The 25,157-nt window shown below is 35.9% G+C and overlaps 2 protein-coding genes across 2 annotated transcripts in view; both read right to left on the bottom strand.

The window, feature by feature from the left end:
* The window catches only part of LOC129754244 (protein scabrous), a 173,036-nt gene extending 162,347 nt beyond the window's left edge, over window positions 1–10,689 (bottom strand). The window contains exon 1 of the mRNA XM_055750192.1: window positions 9,237–10,689. Within this exon, the coding sequence (XP_055606167.1) occupies window positions 9,237–9,571 (335 nt within the window). The 5' untranslated portion in view covers window positions 9,572–10,689. The remainder of the gene's footprint in view (window positions 1–9,236) is intronic.
* A 10,981-nt stretch (window positions 10,690–21,670) lies between these two features.
* Window positions 21,671–22,351, bottom strand: LOC129752839 (uncharacterized). Its single transcript, XM_055748622.1, has one exon. The coding sequence runs from the start codon at window positions 22,349–22,351 to the stop codon at window positions 21,671–21,673; it is 681 nt and encodes a 226-aa protein (XP_055604597.1).
* Window positions 22,352–25,157: the final 2,806 nt, after the last annotated feature.

The raw sequence follows: 25,157 nt of genomic DNA, 5'->3' as shown, positions 1-25,157 counted from the left end.
GATCTCGTTTGGTTTGGAACATGACCGAAAAGTCCGACAGTGAAAATTCAGGAAAACCCAAAACAATCAACCGGGATTGACGATGGGATGGCGCGGAAGGGCAAAATTAAACAATAGCTTCCCGGGTCCGGAAATGGAGAAAAACCAATTCGTTCACAGTTTGCAACTGTATGGTGCTAACACAGCGAACGGGCCTGTGAGACATGGTTGGCAAAAATATAATTTCGAATTCGGGAGGTGCGACACAACTGTTGAATTTCATTGTCGACTTGTTATTTTAAAGTGGTTGTATTTTTCCAACACAACCAGTCGATGATGTTGTGTTTGGCAAACTTGCATAGGACAACCCACTCACAAATGCTCTTTTTGTCGAGGAAGGTAATGTTGCCATCACGTGTTGGCTGATTCGATTGGGAGCGGCACACGGGAAAAGCGGATCCACGCAAAGCAGTACTCGCCCGAGTTTGGTTGTTTTTCACAGTTGAAATCGGTTAATATGAACGCGAGTGCAATATAGGATATTCAACTTGACTCAACCAGCCAGGCTTCCAACCGGGGAGCAACCGGCAGCCGGCGGAACCTATTTCAATTTGTTGATTGGTCGGTGGGAAAAATTCAATTGCCGCCATAACCTAGTTAGGGCAACTGTTGGTTAGCCGCAGAGAAAAGAAAGAAAAAACAGCTGAGGATAACTATCGTTTGACACTCGGCGGAAATGTTCGTTGGCATTCGTAATATTTTTGCTACAATCGGATCACCTTTTTTTTTTTAAACTACAACTGAGTGGAGAGATTTAGAAGTTGCGAGATTTAATTGTCAACAACGCGATGCGAAAGTTGTTGAATATTAATCCACCATCCTTTGACCGTATGAATATTTTTTAGTGCAGTCATGAAATTCATTTTGATAATAAAATTCGCTCTGTTAACAACAACCTACTTTGATTTGAACCAGTTGATGGAAATGTTTAAAATAACGAAGAACAGTTGCGTTAAAAAAGAATGAAATTACGCTGAGCAGCGCACAAACTTTCAGCTTTGACAGGCTCTAGGAAGAGAGACAGTTATTTTTGATAAAAGTAGGGAAAATTGAGATTGCCTCATCGAATTAGCTGTAACTATATGTCAAGTTTTAGCTCAATTTTTTTTCTGTTAGCTTTTTCGTAATACTTTTAGTTTTTTTTTCAAGTGTTTAAATCTCAAATTTTGGCACAATATCATGAAATATGATTTTTTGATGATTTTTTAAAGTTCGGTAAGTCGACATAATTTTATATTTTTTTCGAAAAAAGTGCACTATTTCGAAACTCTATAAAGGGTGAAAAAGTTTACTTGATCCCTGGGGATACTTGATTCCTTAGCTATATCTCGAAACTGGAATGTCTTACAAAGATTGAATGTTCTAGAAAAATGTGCCAAATGGAGCAGAACAACAAAACTATAAGCTCAACAAATCTTTACAAAATAATTTTTTGAGTTATTAAACTTTGTTTGAAAAATTTCACAAAATGTGACTTGAAGATTTTTTTCATCACTTTAAAATGTTTCTAACATGAAAAAATTATAACAAAAATATTTATTCCAATATATTAATCGTTGGAGTGTAATATCTTCTTCATAATGTCATATTTTTTCAAAGCAAATTACTATGGGGAAGGAAGTGTAAGAATCGCGAAGAAATTCAATATCTTCCCTTCTATATGAACCAAATCTATGAAAATTTACTTTCCGATAGTGAAAATGTCCGGAGAATCCATTGGACATAGTTTCAGACGCCGCACGAGCTTCCGAACGGAGGTATAGTGCCTTTTTAACCCTTAGTTCCTCTATATTTTGTTAACAATCTAAAAAAACACTGATTTGGACTAGAAAACTTTGATTAACTAAAAATAGACCATTTTTGTGTGATTTTTTATAAGGAATCGAAAGAAGGCTGTTTGAGCCCCTGCACGCATCGGAAGATAGAGTAATGGCCGTTTTACCCTCAATTTCCCAATATTTTCAATAAAGTTCAGATAAGAACTGTAAGATTTTGGAGCAAATTAAACCAAAACAGGTGTGTGTTTTTTTTTAATCGAGTGAAGGCTATTTTAGCCATCCTATGCATCGACAAATTGAGTTATGGCTGATTTTACCCTCGATTCACCTGTATTTTTCAATAAATTATGAAAACAGTAAGTAAGGACTTAAAAATTTTGAACCAAATGATACATACAATTTTGTGATTTTTCGAGGAATCGAATGAAGGTTGTTTGAGCCACATTGCCTCATTGAAAAATGGAGTTTTGGCCTTTTATCAGAAAAAGTTTTCTAAAATACGTCTCGGTGGTCGAGTGGTTAGCGTGGTAAGACGGTAATCGCTGGTCCACTGATGGCATGGGTTCGATTCCCATCTCGGTACTGGGTATTAAATGTTAATCTTAAGTTGTCCATGTCATTTATTCAGTCTGTAAGCCTAAATCGGCTAAGACGGTGTGTGTCTTTTTTAAAAAAAATGTTCATTATGGGTACAATTGATCCCTAGAGCTTAAAAAGGTATACTTTTCTTCTGAAAGGATCGTGATTATTGCTGATTACAAATATTTATCCAATAAGACCGGAACAAATTTCAAATCCTTCTTTTGTCACTCGGAGTTGGAACATTGCAAGGGGAGAGATAATAAAAAACAATGCTAAAAACAAATAACTTGCAATAAATTGCACGAAAGATTGCATGCAACTTAATTAAATACTGTATTATTGCACAAAACCTATAAATCAAGTAATTTTTTTCATCGAAAAATTCAATATAATCAAGAAAACAAAAGGTGATAAAACTCCCATCTTCCACAATCTGGTTTTTGTGCTTGTAATCTTTTAAAAATTTGATAATTTTTTCAAAATGTCCATAAAATACATCAAATTTTATTTTCCCCCATTCGGGTTTTTGGAAATTACCAAGGGGGGGGGGGGGGGGGGGAGAAGGGTGACAAAAGAAGAAATTGATATTTGTTCCAGCCTAATTGTCTAGAAAAGGACTAATAAAAATGATTTTCTTTTAAACATAGAAAATACCGCCTGTAAGTATGCAATGACACTTGGGTTGAAACTAAGTTTTGGAATTTTCTTCTTCTGACACTTATAAATTGTGAACTGAGAAAAAAGACCAAAATAGTCAATTGGCATTCTTTATTGGGATTTTGTTTGATTTTGTCAAGGATTAGGGCTCCCTGAATAAAGGATCAAGTGTTCCTCAATTGAAGAACAAGTCTCTATAATCTTTAAAAAAATATCGTTTTTTTTTTAATCCCAAGAAAATGTTTCAAGTTCATCTATGGATTCAAGTATCGTACACTTGGCTCATAAAAACTTGAAGTTACACGCTGACAGAAAAGAATGCGATGTTTTTCCAAAAAGATATGAGGAAAACTCTCCCCTATATCTGCAATTATACACCAAAATTTTTTAGCGCCAAATAAAAAAACATTTGAATTATAATATTTAACAAATCTATTTCATTTGATAGAGATAAATGAGATCACTTTAGGTCAAATGATAAAAAAAAATACTGGAAAAATGATGTTCTGTTAAAATCTCGCATTAAAGTTGCCAAGTTTGCCTCGGTAGTGACTGTATTCAAAATTAAGGTAAAGGTATATTTATAAGCATTCCAATGAATTTAGTCCGACACTGCGCTAGTTGGCTTTCTAGCAAAAAAAAACTGAAAACGGTGATACACAAGCAGATTGCAGCGCCAAATCTTAGAGAATTAGTAACTAGAGAATTCTGAACAAAAATTTAAATACTTACAGGTTTTTTAACTTTCTTCTTTGTTTGTTAATCAAAATGAAACTTGTACCTACACAGTTTATCACAGATGAAACAAAAACAAAACTAGCATCAGTTACACACTTTCTAATTTCATTTACTTCGAGCAGAGTGAGCTTATTTCCAAATATGTGTGTACCTTTTTTTTTGACTCTCAAATAACTTATTAAGGATTTTGAATCTACGAATGAAGTGAAGAGAGATTAGTTTTGAGCTTTCAAAACCCGAGGCACTACTCCTACAAAAGTTTTATAAGTTGTTTTTCCTGATTCGATGAATCAATTTTACTGTACTTTTGAACAAAAAAACACATTCGCAAGGCAACAAATCCATGAGAAATAAAGTAATATTTCTTTTTAAAAAATGTTGAATCAAGAAACGAGGAAGAAAGATCTCAGAAGAGCTGAAGAGAAGAAGATAAAGAGAATTGAGATTATTTTTAATGTTTAATGTTCGAGTTAATTTAGTCATTTTTATTGTTATTTAAAAATTGGAGAAAATGACTTATAACAGCAAATTAAGTTAAATCAAGGGGTTGTCTCAGAACTGTGTGATATTTCTTCAACAGCGAAAACTCCCAGTAAAATAAGATAATATAATTAAAAAAAAATAAATTAAATGGTTTGGACATATGGTCTTTGCCACCAGTCCAACGAGCTATAGACAAGGTTGTCGAAATCACAGAAAAATCTATAATTTCACAGAATTTTGAGCCAATTTTCATCACAGAATCTGTGTAAAGAATACAGAATTTTAGAAGTATTCACAGATTTCACAGAATTTTCAAATTTTGGACGTTTTTGTCAAAATTCAATTTTTTATGACAATAAAAATTTTGGGTAATAATCTTTAGATACGATAAAATTAGTAACGTTTATTGATTTTTTTTAAGCATTATGTAAAAAGGACGCAATTTGACAAGACTTTAGAATAAAATTGATGGAAAAAGCATCACAGAAAACCGTCACAGAATTTTTGATTAAAATCACAGAATGTCAGAATTTTGTTTTTCGTCAAAACATAGAATTTTTTCCGGCAACCTTGGTTATAAGGCTCAATTAGTGAACCTACATATAAGAGAAGCGACGTCTGAAACAAAAAATTCCAATCGATGCAAATGAACTGTCAAAATCGATTCCAATCGATCCGAGCTTTTTTCATGGAGCTTTCAGCTTTCTAATTGAAAACTCAACCAAGGAGAGTATTGTGATTGCTGTTGTAGTTCAAGCAAATTATTTTTAAGCTTGTCATCTGAATTTATGATTAGGAGCAATATTTTTCACTGCTCTAATGGTTCGTGTTCGTAGTTAGAAAACTATGTGTTTGTTTACGAAATTCACGTCATTCATACCGGTTATCGCGAACCACCGGCCATTTAATGCAATATTGTTATGTTTGATTTACTAAACGTTCACTTTAGAGCACACAAAACAGTGCTTAGGATTTTTTGTCCAAGCTATCGGCGATGTGGCCAGATATTTTATTTTAATAGGGATCAGATGTCGCTTCTCTTATATGCAGGTTCACTTTGAGCCTAGTGGAAAAATAATTTCCAGAAAAGAGAAAACGAAAAGATAAAAAAAGGGGTTGAAAGGGCGCAATAAAGTGTTTCAAATTGGGTTCGTGCTTTTTGGACGGCCACAATTAAAAAATGTATGCCAGCAACCCAAAATTATGTATACTTCATGTATTGTTCATGAGGAGTGTATTAAAAAAAATGCAACACTTTGTTTTGTGAATAGCTTTTGAATGCATGAATGTAAATTGTTGACATTTTCTGCGAAGCTACTTGATAATGTAATGTTTCCATGTGCAAATTTTTATGATGTTCAGTCAAGTCGTTTTTTAGATAACATACAATGAAGAAGTTTTTCGACTTCAATTTTTGCTCAACACGCCATCTATAATGCATACTATGAACCACCATTTTTTCAAATCAAGGCTGTTTTAGATAACGTTTTCTTGACCACCGTATTTAGTTTATTTCACCAGTGCAGTGGGCTGCATTTCTATTTTGTAAAAATGAAATCAAGCCTGTTTATAAGTCAGCTAGACGAACCATTCAGTAAAATTGATCATTTTTTGACCACTTTCTCTTTTCGGATTGAGCTTAAAAAAACCTCTCACATTTCTGAACTTCATGGAATCAATCATCTTCACTTTTATTCAAACTTAAGCTCACTAATGGATTCTCTTGGACTTTTCGAACAAATAGTCATGTAAACTTGGTCGAACAGTTGATTTCCAGCCGATTTTGGGTCTCCCACTGGGACTTTTCCGGATATTTCCAATCCCGCCCAAAAATTTTTTTAATGAACTTCAGTATTGAGCACTATCTCAAAAACCACTTGACAGATTGCCGCCATTACATCACTAGGTAGCTTTACTGAAAATTTCATCGATTTCCATCCGTGCATCTAAAAGTTGTTAACATAACAAAGTGTTGCATTTCTTTCGAATTCACTCATTATTTACAAGAGCCTTTTTTTTTGCTTGGTCAGACTTTGAATGGTGTTTCTTTCAACGGTTGTGCTGGGAGGACTAATCCAGCGACCATAAAGCTTATTATCGCCAGTCGTGTGCTAATCCTATGCCAATAGCGTGCAAATATCGACATGACATATTTGGAATAGATCCTGAACTACGGATGTACATTTGAAAACATAGTGGTGTATCAAACCATTGCGAATCCACCCGCTTGCAATTATTAAGTATTATTATGATAAATAAAAATTTAGTGTTAACACCTTTTTTTTTAACCATTTGAAAGCCCCACTGTTTTTTTCTGTAAACTATAATTTTCATGAAATTGGTTTGACGTATAGCTAAGTAAATCACGTCACGAAACTTTTAATCGATTTTTTTCATGTTTTTGCTTTTACTAATCAAATATACTAATCCTACTCACTGTTAAACTTATGTTTAAAAAATAGAACAAATTAAGACTTTTTCGTTGAGCTTAAGGTTACTAGAGAGATTTCTAAGTACAGTAGAACCCCGTCAATCCGAGCTCTGGTTATCCGAGCTTCCGGTTAATCTGAGCCATCATGTTCATACAAAATCAATGTAGTTACGAGGCTACGCGCCTGGATGATATGCAAAACTAGAGAAAAAGGATAGAGTTTTCATTGTTATTCGTGATCAGAGATCTCACTTATCCGAGGTGGTCCTTCCCCCGACGATCTCGGATAAGCGGGGTTCTACTGTATCAATCTCATTTTGTTAATTGAAAACAAATTTCTGATTTTGGTTTTCCAAGTTCGCGTCACAATTGCGTAGTGAATAACTTTTCATGGATAAACATAAAAGCGTCATCATGAATAAATAGGGGAGAGTGGGGATACTTCATCCCCTTTTCTTATTTTCACCATATCTTTTTGGAAAAATTTAGCAACTCGTCGTCTTTGACATTTTCTGACAGCTTGTAACTTCAAGTTTCTATGCTCCAAAAATTAGAACGATACTTGCACCCGTTGATGAACTAGAAGCATTTTCGTGGGAGTAAAAAAATTGCGATTTTTCTGAAGTTAGGGGAGACTTGATCCCCTATTGAAGGAGACTTGATCTTTTATTCAGGAAGCCCTAATCCTTCTATAAAAATCAAACAAATCTCCAAAATAGAATGTTAATTGACTATTTTGGTCATGTTTGTTCTCATTTCACAATTTATAGCAGACATAAGAAGAAAATTCTATAACTTTGTCTCAACGCTAATAACATTGCATACTTAAAGGCACTTTTTTATAATTAAGAGAAAATTAATTATTTTTGCTCTTCTTTCAGACAATTGTTTGATAAATATTAGTTTTTGGATAAATATTAGTAATTTCGTAATCAGCAATCATATCGATCAACTCAGAAGAAGAATATGCCGTTTGGAAGGGGGATCAATTGTACCCAACTCTAGGGGATCAATTGTACCCATAATCAACATTTTAGAAAACTTTTTCTGAAAAAATTTGAGAGTTTTCCATTGCTCTGAAACTATGGCATTATGAAGTTCATTTTACGCTCAAACGATTGATACATTGGAAGAAATATTTTTTTCATAATTTTCCCATATAAGGAACATTTTAAAGTGATGAAAAAAGATCTTCAAGTTACATTATGTGAAATTTTTCAAAAAAAGTTCAATTACTCAAACAATTATTTTGTTAAAAAATTTTAACCTACAAGCATTGTAATTTTGCTCATTTTGGCACATTTTTCTAGAACATTTGATCTTTGTAAGACATTACAGTTTCGAGATATAGCTAAAGAATCAAGTATCCCCAGGGATCAAGTATCCTCATTCTTTTTTAAGTTCGTTATATAGATTACATTGTTTTTCTATGCTAAGCTCAGAAATCTGTTGCGCAAAATGTGAGAAAAGATAGTAAATGTGAATTCTCGTCACGGTGGATTATGCCACAGACAATTTTAAGTTGATTGCATCCAGAAGTTCTACCACAATTATTTAGCCAGAGACAGTTTTAATCAAAAAATATACCAAATTTTCACTCTTGTTCAGTAATAGACCTTGAAAGTAAAATCCATCTGTTACTTTGATTTATCGGCCTAGCGGTGAAAAGTGATGTCCTTTTTAGTAGGGACATCTAAAGATTATGAAATTTTTTTTTTATATATATAGATGGATAGAAGGTTAGAAGAAATGAAAGATGGTGAAAATGAGCGGGTAGAATTTGTCTAGAAGCATTACCATCACATACCAAATTTTTGTTCCTCACGAGCCTACTACCATGAAGTGGTAGATACAGATAGAGTTGCATCTACCACCACACATTAGTAGGCTTAGCGTGGTCCGCCCCACAAGCGAGAACTTGTAGTGCGGACGAACAAAAAGATGATATGTGATCGCTCAGATAAGCTCCCTTTAACTCAGAAACGCAAATTCTACCCGCTCATTTTCACCATCTTTCATTTCTTCTAACCTTCTATCCATCTATATAAAAATTTCATAATCTTTAGATGTCCCTACTAAAAAGGACATCACTTTTCACCGCTAGGCCGATAAATCAAAGTAACAAACAAAAATTACGGTGGTTAATCTCTTCATAAAAGTAAAATCCATCTTTCGGGCTGCCAAATGCCTATGCAAATTTAGGTGGCTCTTGGATTTAATATAATTGAGGCAAAATGTTCAAAGATAATAAATAAGTTACTTTTGGGAATATAATTCGTGTAGTCCTACAGTCATGTACAACCTACTACAGTTTGGGTCAAATTAACAGATTTTAGACAGACAAAAAATCAAATTCATGTCTGTTTATTGAGTACATTCTGTTGAACTTAAACCTGGTGTCAATAATCATCAAGGTATTTTAATTGACTAGAAATCTAAACATTGAAATTGTATGCAAGAGAACAAAGCACCTTCAAAAAACAAATTCCATCGCATTTACAGGTTAAAGTTAGCAGTCATCAATTTACCTCAAGTGGTCCAGCTCGTCCCGGATTTCCGCATTCGTGAGCTGCATCGAGTTCTTGCGGACGTACTTTTTCAAGCTGTTCTCCAGCATCTTGTAATCCTCTCGTCGCTGATTGGTCAGAGCGTTCAGCTGCTTAGTAAGCAGCCGAACCTGATCCTCGAGTGACAAAATTGGAACGCCACCAACTCCCAGGGCGTCCGTGTTGGCCAAAGATTCGGCACTCGGCCCAGTTGTGGTCAGCGGATCCAACAGAGGTCTATTCACCCCAACGGTGCTCGTGCTCGATATCGTTATTAATCCTAGGATAATCACCAGCTGCGCCAATAAATTCACCATTTTCCGTAAATTTATCCCCAGCGATTGCTCGGGCAAGATTGGCGATAAATAAGCTGCTTTTATTTCTCCTTCGACTTTCTTAGCCTTTCTTTTACGCGCACAGAACGTGTAGTTTCGTTTATTTGTCGGCGAAGGAGAACCCACAACTTTTCCCACACAGTTTCACTTATCCAAACAGGAGCAAACCGTTCATTAGGCAAATGGATCTTGATTGCCCCCGCAGAAGGACGCAAAAGCACGCAAAACAATTTTCTTCTCTACCCAGTAAATTTTCAATTAAGCACAGATTTTATAATTTTCCGGTTGGTCGTTAATACTGAGCGAGCTTTGAATTCCTGTGGCTTAGCTCAAGCATTAAAATTGTCGCGTTTTGTCACGTAGTTTCAGCTGTCTTTTTCACGTTCACTGGCTGCCGCAAACATTCCAATAAATCCCCACATCCGCTCACCGGAACCTCACTATAAAAATAGGAATGCTGTGCAATGCTAGATGAATAATCGATACTCCAACATCGAAACTACGAGCACTTCAAAATATCCGGTTGCTTCCAATTGACTCTTCGGTGGAATGAGAAAGAGAGGGACGAAACTATCGGCAGACACTCGTGAATGTAACGTGCTTCGAACTTATAGTTTTCCGATGCTCAAATCACAATAGTATTTTTCCGTTCGTGCAATTCATCCGGAAAACAATCGACCGTGTGAATATTCTGTTGAAACAATGTAGCACCAGGAGATATTCGATGGCGAACGAAAACAAAAAAACAATTAAGCGGTCTATATCCCAGCTTCAACAAACTGCTGCTGTATTTATCAAACCCGAACAATGCAGAAATGGTTCCGAAAAACTTATGAATAAGATATTAGACCGAAAGCCAACAACCGACACAATACTTTCCACGTGTAATTCTGACCACCCACGACACGCCAAAGGATCATTCACATCTCACACAGACCGTGTCCCCCGCACTTGGTTTCAATCCCCAAGCACTGGTTTTTTCCTGCACCGGTCACAGAGCTGACGGTCTCGTTAGATCCAACGTTACTTCATTCATAAATATTTAATTGACACTCCAAGTATGAAGCTCTCCCAGCTCGTTCAGCACCAGAACAGAAGCAAAAAAGCGCACCCGAATAGAAACCTCTCACAATCACAATTCGTATGTCTTTGGCCAAATTTGGTCTTGGGTTTGCACTAGCAAGGTTCAGGTTTTCCCTTAGTACGTTGGTACTTTACGCACCATCACCCAGTGTAGTTTTGTTCTATCCCAAAACGTGCGAACGCGTACCTCACGTAAATTTATCAAAACTCAAAAGAAAAACAACCCACTTTCAAATCGCCTGTTTGTATCCACTGAACTCCTCACACTGATCCTGACCTATCCGATTTGAATCGCCTCGAGACACGGTTCCGGAATATCCTTTTTATTGCGCCACAACAACAACCAGCCGTATCTCCGTTCTAACTGCACGCGAGTCCTTTGCGATAGCTTTTTATATGATCAGCTGCAGAAACGTGGAAATGTTGGAACTCACTCTCCGGCGTGCTTGAAAGTTCGCTCATTTGCAGCCGGAGAAAGCACGCTCTTGCGATGAAGCTCGCTCGCATGGGGAGGAGAATGAGCTCCGTATTCCAGACCATTTTTCTTCATTACAGTTGTCGTCCCCTCGGTGTTATGCCTCGTTTACTTGCTGTTACTTGAAGTGAAAAAGGCCTCAATTCGGGAATAATAATAAAAATGTAAAGATTAAAGTGAAAAATTGTAATGATTCAAGCTTCACACATCCTATCTAAACATTTCCCTATTTTTGTATTTTGAGTGAATGTATATTTTATTTTTAGGGGAGAATGAGGATACTTGATCCCTGAGGATACTTGAATTGTCAGCTATATCTCGTAACTAGATTGTCCTACATAGATCAAATGTTCTAGAAAAAATTGCCAAACAGAACGAAACACCGAACCTGTTATCTCAAAATAAATTAAAAAAAAAATATTTTGAGTTATTGCACTTTGTTTGAAAAATTTCACAAAATGAGACTTAGAGAAATTTTTAATCACTTTATAATGTTTCCCACAAGAAAAAATTATAATGAAAATAATAATTCCAATACATCAATCGTTAGAGTTTAAAATGAAATATTATATTGTATATTCTGAGATCACTTGAGTCCAAAAAGATATATTTTTCTTCTGCATGGATGTTGATCATTGCAAAGCAAGAAATTATAAATATTTATCGAATGACAAATATTTATCCAATAATTTCCTGATAAAAAGGACTCAAAAAACTGCTTTTTGAAATAGTCAAATATCATTTTAGATTTAAAAAGCTAAATATCACTGAAATAACGATTAATAGAACTTGCCAAAATATAACAGTAAATAAAAACACGTACCGTCGTGCTTTGGGTCAAAATAAAAAAAATGTTTTTATTTTAATATAGAGGAGAATGAGGATATTTGATCCCTGGGGATACTTGATTCTTTCGCTATATCTCTAAACAGAAATGGCTTACAAATATCAAATGTTCTAGAAAAATCTGAAAAATAGAACAAAACAACAATGCTGTGATTGTCGTGAATTGCCGGTGACAGTGGTTTTATAAATTTGCCCACCTTCGGCAAACACCACATGAAACGGGAAATGGCATCCTCTAAATTAAAAAAAAAAATTTCGAGTTATTGAACTTTGTTCGAAAAATTTAACATAATATGATTCAAAGATCGTTTTTCATCACTTTCAAATGTTTCTCACATGAAAAAATATAATAAAATATTTATTTAAATATGTCAATCGTTAGAGTTTAATGAAGAGTATGAACTTCATGATGCCATATTTTCTAAGCAATAGTAAACTCTTCTTTTTTTTTAAGAAGAAGTTTTCCAAAATATATGTTATGGGTATAATTGATCCCTGGAGTCAAAAAAGATATATTTTTCTTCTGAACAGATCATGATCATTGGTTATCATGAAATTACTCATATCTGTTCAATAACTAATGTTTATCTAGTAATAATCTGTTGAAAAGTTATCTTTGGGTTTTACAAGATTTTTTCTTAGGGCTAGGGCACCCTGAATTAAAGATCAATCTTCCTTTAGTAAAGGATTAAGTCTCCCACAACTTGAAAATATCACAATTTTTTACGTCTCACGAAAATGCTTCTAGTTTAAGGTTGCCAGAATTTTTTTTCACTACCATCCGGGCCTAGCAATTCTGGGCATTTTTTCAAACAAACTTGGCAAAATCCGGGCATGGATTTTAATTTTTCAAATCCAAAAACCGGGCAAAATTTAGGTGTTATTATATATAAAAGCAAAGCAAAATGCAAAAAAAATCGAAATTAATATTTTATTAATGTAATTGCAGACTTCCAACAACTTTTTGGAACATTTAAATATTTAAAAGTTTATAAAAGTAAATCAGCGAAATTATAATCGATTTTGCTGAAACTTACTCAAAAACTTTGATTTTTTTTTTGGTTTTTTGTGAAAATTGTGAAAAAATAACGGGCAATATCCGGACTTTTTTCACGATATCCGGGCAACCGGGCCGGACCGGACTTTCTCGAAATTTTGCATCAAATATCCGGCCAAAACCCGGATAAAACCGGGCAATCTGGCAAGCTTATTCTAGTTCATCTACGATTTCATGTATCGTTCTAAATTTTGGAGCATAGAAACTTGAAATAACACGCTGTCTGATATGATGAAAATAAGAAATGGGGATCAAGTATCCCATAAATAAATATTGGAGATATCGTTTTCAAATTTTCATTTATTTATTGTTCACGTTCTTCGATAACTCAATATCATACAGACTGATTACTTAAACTATGCTTAAAACTATCCTTACTTATGTTAACATCAAAACACACATAGCTGTCTTAAAGGCAGCCCTACAGCAGGGTTGCAAGCTTATTATTTCAAAAGGGATCAGACTGCGTCTCTTTGTATGTAGTCTCTTTAGAAAAATGAGTTATCAAACTCATTTCTTCCATATTTGTTTAATCTAATCAACTCGTAACTTCTTAGAAAACGAGATGGAACACAATATGGTATCATTTCGATGAGACTGGCACTATCTATATTTCCGGATATGACGTCGAATGTAAACAGATGACGTAGCAGCACAGCACGTGGGCCGATCGGTTCGATTTTCAAGATTCCACAGCGGTCATGATAGGAGGGAAGTTGCTGAGGTTCATTCCATGGTAATTTTGGAAGCGCGTATCGCCCCATTTGATGCTCATATTTCGATATTGTACTTCAAACCGCTGCTAACGAGTGAGCAGTATAATGCTTTGAGAGTGGTAATGTCACTGAATCCTTTGGTGTCCCTTACCAGAAGTCCCAGTACAGTTTTTGCTTTGGCCGCGGTTACAGCTTAATGCTCCTTGCTTCATTCAAAATATCCTCTCACAACGCTTCATAGATTGTTCTTTTCTCAAGCTGTTCTTTCAATCCGCTTGATTTCCAATTTGATAAATAACTTAGGCTATCCTCTCAACTCGCCTTTAAATTTCAAGCTGTTATTTTAATTCGATTGGAATTCTTATCAGTAATTAAGGCTGTCCTCTTACTCACCTTTCGATTTCAACACGCTTGTTTTTTCGTTAGCTACTCAGGCAGTCCTCTCAACTCGCATTTCAATTACAAACTGTCCTATCAACTCGCCTTTAAATTTTGAAGGGTGATACGGTCAAAATTTGATCAATATCAACTTGACGTATTTCTTTCAATTTTGCATTTAAAAAACCTGAACACCCCTCATTTTGAAGGTGTGTGCTTGCTCTCATTTTGATTTTTTAATTCACTCTTCAGTTGTCAAAATGCCGTCCAAGGAAGAAGAGCAGCGTATCAAAATTTTGATCGCGCATCTCGAAAATCCGAGCTACTCGCACGCAAAGCTGGCAAAATCGCTAAAAGTTGCCAAATCAACCGTTACAAATGTAATTAAAGTGTTTGGGGAACGTTTGTCGACAACCAGGAAGTCTGGATCGGTAGAAAATCGAAAACCGGAAGCCACTGAGACGACAAAGAGAGGTTCAGTAGTTTCAAGCGAAACCCTAACCTCTCTCTCCGAGATGCCGCAAACAAGCTGGGTGTATCGTCTACAACCGTGCATCGAGCCAAAAAACGAGACGGACTATCGACTTACAAGAAGGTAGTGACTCCAAATCGCGATGATAAACAAAATACGACGGCCAAAGCGCGATCCCAGAGGCTGCACACGACGATGCTGACGAAGTTTGACTGCGTGGTAATGGACGACGAAACCTACGTCAAAGCCGACTACAAGCAGCTTCCGGGACAGGAGTTTTATATGGCAAAAAGAAGGGGAAAGGTAGCAGATATTTTCAAGCACATGAAACTGTCAAAGTTCGCGAAGAAATATCTGGTTTGGCAAGCAATCTGTACCTGTGGCTTGAAAAGCAGCATTTTCATAGCTTCCGGGACTGTCAACCAAGAAATTTACATGAAAGAGTGTTTGAATAAACGTCTGCTGCCTTTCCTGAAGAAACACGGTTGTTCCGTGCTGTTTTGGCCGGATGTGGTGTCTTGCCATTACGGTTAAAAGGCCATCGAGTGGTACGCCGCCAACAACGTGCAGGTGGTTCCCAAGGACAAGAACCCTCCCAACACGCCAGAGCTCCGCCCAATTGAGAAATACTGGGCTATTGTCAAGCGAAACCTAAAGAAGACCAAAAAAACTGCAAAGGACGAGCAGCACACTTGCAAGGCAAACTGGCTTTCTGCGGCGAAGAAGGTGGACAAGGTGGTTGTACAAAATCTGATGGCAGGGGTTAAGCGTAATTAATTAAATTCGGATTTGTTAAACTTGAACAATAAATTTAATTTGATTTTTTAAATAAACGATTTCACCGATTTACACGCGTTTTCCCTTGACCAAATTTTGATCGTATCACCCTTTATGCTGTCCTCTCAAATTGCATTATTGTATTCAAAACGTTCAGGCTGTCTTCTAAACTCACCTTTCCATTTCAAGCTGTCCTTTCGACTCACTTGATTTCTCATCAATAACTCAGGCTGTCCCCTCAAATCGCCTTTGAATTTCAAGCTGTCCTATCGAGTTGCTTGTTTTCTCATCAATAACTCAGGCTGTCCCTTCAAATCGCCTTCGAATTTTATGCTGTCCTCTCAACTCGCATGATTGTTTTTGAATCGTTCAGGCTGTCCTCTAAACTCTACTTCTTTTTTCAAGCCGTCCTCTCAATTCGCTTGAAATTGTGAACACGATCAAGCTGCCCTTACGATTCGCTAGATATTTCATTTTTATTCTTATTTCGGCATTTTTACTCTTCAGCTAGCTTCCAAGAAAAATCATATAACTTTTTCTGCTTCAACTACTTTTCGCTTAGTGAGTATATGAATTACTTATTTTTCCACGTTTTTTTGCAATGGGTTATTAATATTGTGTTTGATTTCTTAGCATTTTCTAGGATTTTTAAGGTGAACTGGGATTACTTTTTTGTTTCATTTTTGAACATTTCGGAGAGAGTTACTATTTTGTAACACCTAAAAGCCTAAAAACACTTACTGAGGAAAAGAGTATAAAGCATGACCATAAAACTGCCCCAAACTTGTAAGGGAAATTTAAAACTTGTTAAATGTTATACGCTGTTTTTATATATTTTTTTCGATTATAGTCGTTTTAACATCTTTATGTAATTCGCGGCTTATATCATGATTGATATTTACTCTTGGGCTCGAACTCACGGACATCGGCTCAGGAAGCAACTAACTTGCCAACTGAGCTATATCACAAGCACCCGTTATATGCTGTAGAAAATCTGTATTTTCACAGGTTTCTTAGGTAATTTTTATCACAGAGTCAGCGATCCCACAATTTTGACAATTATTTTAAAAATCACAGATTTCCGTAAAGTTGTAGGCGATTTTGTAGTTATAATTAGTTTTTATGAGATTTTGAAATGATAATTGATTTTTCCCTAGTGAAATACATAAAGATCCTTTTGGCATATTTGAATGGCATGAAATTTTAGGCAAGGGCGCGAAAGAAAGCGGCCACCGGATTTTTAGAGTAAAATAGCAGAAATGCAGATGCAGAATCTATTATGTCGAAAATTCAGATTTTTTCGGCAATCTTGGCTTACACGTGACAGAAACTCCAGCTGAATTACCGAACTTTGCAAAACCACGATATGTGCATGATAACTTAACTGTTTTTTTTTAAACATGTGTGGTTGATTATAAAATACCTACCTACAATGAAGCATGGTTTGGAAGAAAATGCATTTTCTCATATTCCTAGTTATAACAGAATATGAAATGAGTGACTTGAGTAGCGAAAGCACGAGGTGATAATCTCTCATCGAGAGCCGACATCACGCACAGAGAGTCAACATTATGCGATGTTTACTTCGTTATGTTCGAGTTTAGAACGTGTCAAATTTATGATTGGTAGTTTGGATTGGTGATTTTATGAGTGCACACAAAACAATCATGTCGCAAAGTTGTTTATTCATTTTTATCACAATTAAAAATTTTTATTACAACTTATGACCATTTCTTTCACTTTTGAGACAGTGAATATAGTATGCCATTAATCATGGAATTCGAATTTGTCCTTCTTGTTTGCGATATACTGAAGCTCTTCTCCACAACAACGAAATTTTTCGTTATGAGTTCGGCCAGTCATACCTCCACCAAACCAATTCCACTTTAAGTATCGAAAATCTTCAGAAGATATATTCAATTAGAATAAAAGCCAATAGAGAAGGTAGAAGAAACAAACTCGTTCTTCAATTTGTTTGCGCTTCAGTTATGTCTGCCATTTTCATAACACATGCTAAAAGTAAGCTTAATAATGATATTCAACCACCAGATCGAGTTTGTTTTGATTCTGTGTTCCAAACTGGAGTAAACATGCTCTGGGAGACGGTTAGAAAAACGAAAAGCTGACCAGCAACATGAATCCAACAACCGCCTTTTTCCTCGGAGAATCAAGCTCTCCGACACCGAAGCCCAAAAAGGCGGAACTCACAACTTGAGCGCCAAAAGAGCAAAACGAATATGCTGCTTCTCTTAGAGAAAGCATAAGATGCGATGTTTTTTATCGCCCTTTTTTAAAGCGGGCCATAGACTACACAAATTGGCCTGTACAAATTCGATGATTCCGCGTCGATTGTTTGATCTATGCTCGCCCACACACTATACAAACATATTTCACGCGAACACAAATGATTGCTGGCGAAAACAGCAACAGCAACAAAAAAACCATCTCCACCCCGGGTGGGAGAATGTTTTGTACAAAATATTTTGATCCCGACCGATTTTACTCCAACCGTTTGGGCGCTCATTCAAGCAGTGCCATACACTATGCAAATCGTGCTCACAGCGACAAAATTTCATCGAATTTCATCGCATTTGTACAAATGTTGTGTAGTCTGTGGCCCGCTTAACACTCCCGGTTGCATAAAAAAAATAAAGCTTGATAAGTTGTGCCGCGGACAATGGTGAATGAGTCATGCGTTGTTTTGGTTCGACGACGCGTATTTTATTAGTTTGCAAAAACTAGCCGATTCTAACTGTTTAATGCCAGCACGTGATTAAGTTATTACAAGCGTATATGGTACAGTAACGGACGACCAACTAAATAGAGCATTTGTTCATTAGAACGTTTTTACTGATTTTATTTTGAAGATGTAACAATGTTTGAGAATAATTCACACTCCACCTGAGAGCAACATTGTTTAATTTCACAAGGAGTCTATTTTGGTATAAAATTTATTGTCGAGGGGTCCACCAAAAGCGAGATAAAAATGCTAACTTTTTTGTTATACAAATTAGGGCTTTGATGTTTTCGACAAAGTTGTCTATCTTGTCAAAATACATACATTTTTCGAATATGTCAAAGTTCTATTACATCACCTTCAGAAGTGACAGTGAAAGAAAAAAAAATTCCTTGAAAAAAAAACAGTTTTTTTTATTTGAAACGTTGCAGATAAGATAAAATGGTTCGCCGTCTTCGGAACAAAGTTGGAAGAAGCCAAGATCTACAATTTTTTCATACATTATGATGATTTTAGAAGTTGCTGAAGCCCTGTAGAAAACATTTAGTGTATTCTTTAGAGATTTTCAAAGGGTCTTGCATTTATGAAAATTTCCTTTATTTTTTTAGCAAAGTGTAACATAATGTAAGCCAGTGAAAGGATAAAAATGTTGCTGGCCTTTACAATGGTCCAGAAATGAAATTTAGCGGAAAACAATTATTAGCTTCTTCCTCTTAAGTTTGATGTATTTGGCGTCTTAGACAAACTTTTGCAACAAATAAAGGCGGTCATTTTTTGTATTTTGTATTTGTATTTGTATCTTTATTTGTCTTTGAGCCAAGGCTCTTAGAGACTGACCAGTTTTGTTTTACAAATTTGTTTGATTTCTATGGTAAATTCAAATTTCACATTTTTTACAAAAACATCAATTCTTGATGAATGGAAAAATATAATAATTGACAAGATAACTTAGTATGAGAGAGATCATGATTGTTGGACTAATAACTTTTGTTTTAACTGCTTTTTGAGCACATTATAACTAAGGAGTTTGAGATCTTCTTCCAATTGGTTGTACATGTTGATAGCTTTTCTCAGCGCCGAATTTTGACCAAATGTAGTAGTATTTATCCTTGCCGTTGAAAGATGATTTCGCCCACGGGTCATGTGTTGATGCCTGTCCGAACTTCTGCTTAGAACCGTGTTTGTGTGGACCAATCCATGTTGAATTTGATGAATGTGTAGACATGCAGCATAACCGTACACATTCTCCAGGGTGAGAAGGCGATGATGAGTGTGAATGAACTGCGTCGATGTTCTACGGTGATGACCGAATAAGTTCTTGATAGCTTTATTTTGTATCACTTGAAGAGGTTTCAAAACAGACGCACTAGCCGCTCCCCAAACACAAATTCCATAAGTAACACAGCAGTGAAAAAGTGAAAAATATATTGATCGCTTAGTGGAATCGGGTAACAAATAGTTTAGTTTCCTGAAGATTCCAGCTGTCCTGGCTAATCTGGTCGTTAAGCTTCGAATATGGACATTCCACTTAAGTTCGCTGTCGATGGTAACACCCAGATATTTGAAGAATTCAACTCGTTCTAATGGTTGCCCACCATACCTGAGGCTCATAGATACGCTTTGTCGATCGTTGAATATCATGTACTTGGTTTTCTCGGTGTTGAGCGTTAGCTTGTGCTGGTTCATCCATCGGTGTAACGTTAAGAGATCTTCGTTAATATTATTTTGTAGCTGGTCATATGAATCACAGGCGTAGATAAGTACGATGTCATCAGCGAACATAAAAATGTTGCCGTGAAATCGTACATTTTTTAAATTGTTAATATAACAGTTGAATAACGTGGGTCCAAGAGTACTTCCTTGTATGACACCGAAATCAACAGGCAATACGGAACTTTTCAATTCGTTTTCATTGACAAATTGTTGGCGGTCGCGAAGAAAACTTCGCGCCAAAAACCAATAGTTTTTGGCACACACAGCATCCTTCAGCTCACGATCAAACCAGATTTTAGCGTTTTTAGTTGTTGTTTGACTGTTTACTTTTATTTGTTTCGTCGATTCCTGGATAGAACGCTGTATTCCAGAGACTAAACATTGATAAACTTCGTCAGTATTCGTAAGTGAGTGGGTTGCGATTGGGTTACGATTGAGGCACTCTCTGAGTACAGACCCCGTTCGATTTTGGCAACACGCTCGTACATTTTGTGTTGCCAAAATCGAATGTTGCCAAAATCGAACGGTTTTTTTTCTTCACTTTTTTATCAGTTATTTTTACAAAACAACTAATATTATTATCAAAAAAGTTATTTTTAGTAAATTTCCGACCATTTCTAGTCATTTTTGATTCTTTTTCATCATGTTTTTGGTGCATTTTGCACTTATCTTGTTTTGTTTATAATGTTTGTTTTCATTTGTCATATTTGCTGTTTTTTTGTTCTTCATCATTTTTTAGTTGGTTCTAGTCATTTTCAGTCTTTTGTTTGAATTTGTTTTTTAACTTTTTGAATTTTTCATCTTTTTGTCATTTTTTAGTATTTAATAATTTTTTTAAAAAAACTTTTGTTTTTATTTTTGTATTTTATCACCATTTCAGAACACAAAAACGTATTAGTGGTATTTTTCTGATTTAAATTGGTCCAGTTATAACGAAAACTAAAAGGTATTGTTGTTTCTAAAAACCGTTCGATTTTGGCACATGTGCCAAAATCGGATGTTGCCAAAATCGAATGTTGCCAAAATCGAATGTTGCCAAAAACGAACGGGGTCTGTACATCCAAGTCAATTTTAGGATAATACTTATCTTGCTGCGTTAGAAGCTCCATATTTCGATCGATTTCGATAAAGATTGCGTCATGGTCAAAGAGACTGTATTCCAACTGTTGTAGCGTGATTTTAAGTGTAGTGTTGTTTGTAATAACGTGATCCAGGCATGCACGATATCTCGTAGGGGAGGAATTGCAAAATTCAAATCCATTGGTGACAACAGTTTGAATATAATTTTCAACGGAAGGTGTTCTGGTCAGAATATCAAAGTTGAAATCACCTGCTACCAAAGAATCTTTTCGGAGGGAGGTGAGGAACTTATCAAACTCTTCGATAAAGTGGTCAACGGATTCAGTTTTAACATCTGGTGGACGATAGACACTCACCAAGGTGATTTTTTCGTGGGAACCCACCTCAACAGCGATAATACTGTTATGTTCGTCACAGAATGTGTGGATGTGTTTCACTGGAAGACTATTGTGGACAAATATTGCTGCTCCGCCGCCGCGCCTAGTTTTCCTCGATGCAAAAAAACAGTTGTAGTTGAGTAGCGACAAAGATGATTCGGTTTCGGCATGAGACCAGGTTTCGGTAATCAAAATGGCATCAATACGGTGATTAGCGCAATCCAAAAGATGTTCTAGTTCGGCGATTTTTTCATTTAAGCTTCGAGCGTTTATATACATGAGTTTAAGATTGGAAGAATTTTTGAATTTAAGCTGTTCGACGGAAAGAAGTTTTTTGGTGGTTGGTTGAAATGGCAGATGAAAACTAGGATCACTTTGTGATGTCATTCAGTACACTTGATGAGGTTATTTCCTTGACTTTGGATTTTTCGGTTTTCCTAGCCAGTAATCTGCCATTACGGAACCACACATACTTCAGTTTTCCATCGCGTTTTTGATCCCTAGCGAGCTTGAACAAATATCTGTAACGTTTTGTCATTGATTCGTTGATGTACACATTATATTCTTTGGGATATTTGTTTGGCATGCCAAGGACCCTTGTCGAAAGATCTCGTGAATTTCTTTTACCAGCCATGATGCTTTCCTTTTTCTCCCTGCTTTTGAGTTTAACAATTATTGATGGAGGAATTTGCGACTTCAAAGAACTATTTGATGGTGCTCTGAAGATTTCCTTCACATCAGTAGCCTCCAAATTTACGCCAAATGATTCACAAATCTTTGAAGCAATGTTCAGAAGGTCTTCATCACTAGATACGGGGATGTTAGATATTTCGAACGATTTCAGCAACTTTTCCTGCTTAATTTGGTTAGTTTCTGCTTCGTTTTTCTCCAGCATCTGCCGCAGCTCATAGTTTTCTTTTCGCAATTGTTGTTGTTCATCCATAAGTGTTTCGGTAGTAGTTCGAAGCTCGTCCAGTGTATTCTGGATGCTCCGGACCTCGTTGATGATATCCTGTTGCCAACCGATGAGTCGGTCGAGCTTAGAATCCATTTTTTGGATGGTTTTTGCTAACTCGGATTGATCTTCTCCAGATACACTTGCAGCTAACGAAGATGAAGACAATGACTTTTCAGCAATGCCGATTGTGCTTTTTCGGTTTCGGTTGCGCGTCGTTTTACATGGAACGCAAAACCAAAATTTATCAGGAACTGCCAAGATTTCCTGATATTCCGAATCACTCAACGACGTACACCAGGCATGTCAAACTCGTTTAAGTGTGCGGGCCGCATTAAAAATCTTTCATTTCCAAAAATAATATTATTTCCTCTCGTAGCAAAAAAAAATCTTTTATATATTTTGTGGCAGGAAAGCCAGCGTACTTCTGTGTAGTAGGGAATTTTGTGATAATTTAAGACGGGGCTACGCGGGCCGCATTGATCAAGGCCGCGGGCCGCATGCGGCCCGCGAACCCCCAGTTTGACATGCCTGACGTACACGCTTTATGGAACCACTGCTTACATTTTCCGTCGCACTGCACCGGTTTTCCGCGAGAATTAATGTTTTTTTTACAAGTAACACAAGATTGAACTAAGTCGTTAGCCATCTTGTTTTTGTTCCATTTTTACCTGGCAAAATTTTAAGTTGGTTCATAAGAATTCTGAGATTAGAAAATTATTTCCTAACATTCATTTGTATTTTCACAACATTTGATGAGGATCACTTGTCAATAAATAGGATGAATTTTACCACTTTTATCATATTTTTTCGATTATTTTGCATTGGAACCCTCCCTCCCTTGATTGCGACGGACTCAAAACTCTACAAATACCATTAATTGCTCAAAAAACTACTCCATGCAAAATTTAATATCTATCGGTTCAGTAGTTTCTGAGTTCTTCAAGAACAAATGTACAAATACTCTCTACTTTTATAGAGGGTTTTACGATTTTTAGTAAATTTCGTACAACGATTAAACGCTTTAATAAAAAATAAACATATCTCCAGTTTTATATACTGTTGAGATAGTAGCACCAACGTTCAAACACAATCAACGATAGATTTCCGACTTGCTCCATTTGAAGTTATTGAAGCTCAAAAAGAGTCATTTTTCAACCCATATTGCCTCATCACGTCAAAACAAAAACAAATTTTGGTAATCCGTTTTCAACAAAGATTCGTAATGATCTAAAATGTTGCTGAATAAATGGTGTTGATAAAATATCACCATAAACAGATATCGTGAAAAAATTGATTTTTTTAGGACCACCCTAACTTCATGAACACAAGTTGTCATAAAACTATCCGTTCCAGAGATAGAAATTTGGAGTCTTGAACAAAGTTTCATGAATTATTATGATCTACAATATTCTAGAATAATGTAGACTTCTATGTTATCACAGTTAGGATAAATTTATCTATAATAAAAAATGTCTTAGAAATCTTATGAACCACCCTAAATTCTCCAGTCCAAATGACCGCCTTTAGTTGTTGTACACAGCAAAAATTATTTTCTGTAAAATTACAGCAAAAATCCTGTAACAAAAAGGAGCAGGACTTTCCCTGTTATTTTACAGGTCGAAAAAAAATTACGTGCCCGTAATTTTCAAGTACACAATTTTATTACAGCGTGGTTTGATTTTACAGGACTGTAATTTAAAGCCGTGTACATTGTACAGGGTAGTAGTTTCTACCTAATTTTCATATTTATAGTAATAATTACGAATGAAATGAAATGAGACATCATCAATATTAATGCTACATATGGAAATTTTATTATTCAATAACAAAATCATTTTCCTAATCAGTGCATTTAACCACATAACTGCTTGAGGTGACCAAAACATTTCTATCCAAGAAAAGTTTAATCGGATCTAGTTTGAGTTTTTTTTTTGTTTCGATTATAGTCGTTTTACCATCTTTATGGCATTCGCGACTCTATCAACGTTGCAGTTGGCGGATCGTTATTGAAAAACTCATCCGGTACAACTGTATTCGATGTTTACTCTTGGGCTCGAACTCACGGACATCGGCTCAGGAAGCAACAGACTTGCCAACTGAGCTATATCACAAGCCCTCTAGTTTGAGTAAAGTTCGTGTCCACTGATGAAAGCTGAAAATAAACGAAAAATTTTTTTTAACAATGTGCATTTTAATAATTAGGACTCATCCCAGGCGACCAGAATAAAAAACAGAATTATCTAACATAAACAGACTCAGATTTCTTATCGATATTTTGAAACAACTTTATTACCAATTTAGATATCAAATTCAAAAATAATATTATGATTTAATAACAGTTTCAGATTTGAATTTGCATGCTACTTTGAGGTTTTATTTCAGATCCACAATTCAAAATTTGATCAGCTCTAAAATGCAAATCGATTTAAGTTTTAATTTACACCGAAAGTTTTCCTCTCAATCTAACAAAAAATCCATACAACAAATAGAAATCTAATAAAATTTTACTCACCTAGCTTCATCAATACCGTCACCGGAATCCATCCGAAGGAACTCAAAAAGTATGCAAAAAAAGCAGTTGCCCCCCAGCTCCTCCTTTCAAAATTATCCCTGATAGCATGCGTCCCTCAGAAGAAACTTTTGGCGTAAGGCCTTGAAACCCCGTTTTGTTGCTTTTTGGGTACCTTAGCGCTTAGACGTCTATTTGTTTGGTGAAGTCAATGTAGTTAACCTGCCAATGAAGGAAATGTTAAATATTTGCGTTGATTGGGAATTATACAAGTTTTCATACCCCCCACGACGATTCAATTCGAACCGCCGTGTGATACAGACGTGTTTTCGCGCAGTTCCTTAAGTTAAAATTATTTATTTTTTCGTCATAGCCGTCTAGTGCTCGAAG

This window comes from Uranotaenia lowii, chromosome 3, assembly GCF_029784155.1.
Source record: "Uranotaenia lowii strain MFRU-FL chromosome 3, ASM2978415v1, whole genome shotgun sequence".
Classification (NCBI taxonomy): domain Eukaryota; kingdom Metazoa; phylum Arthropoda; class Insecta; order Diptera; family Culicidae; genus Uranotaenia; species Uranotaenia lowii.
This window is presented reverse-complemented; position numbering and strand designations above follow the sequence as displayed.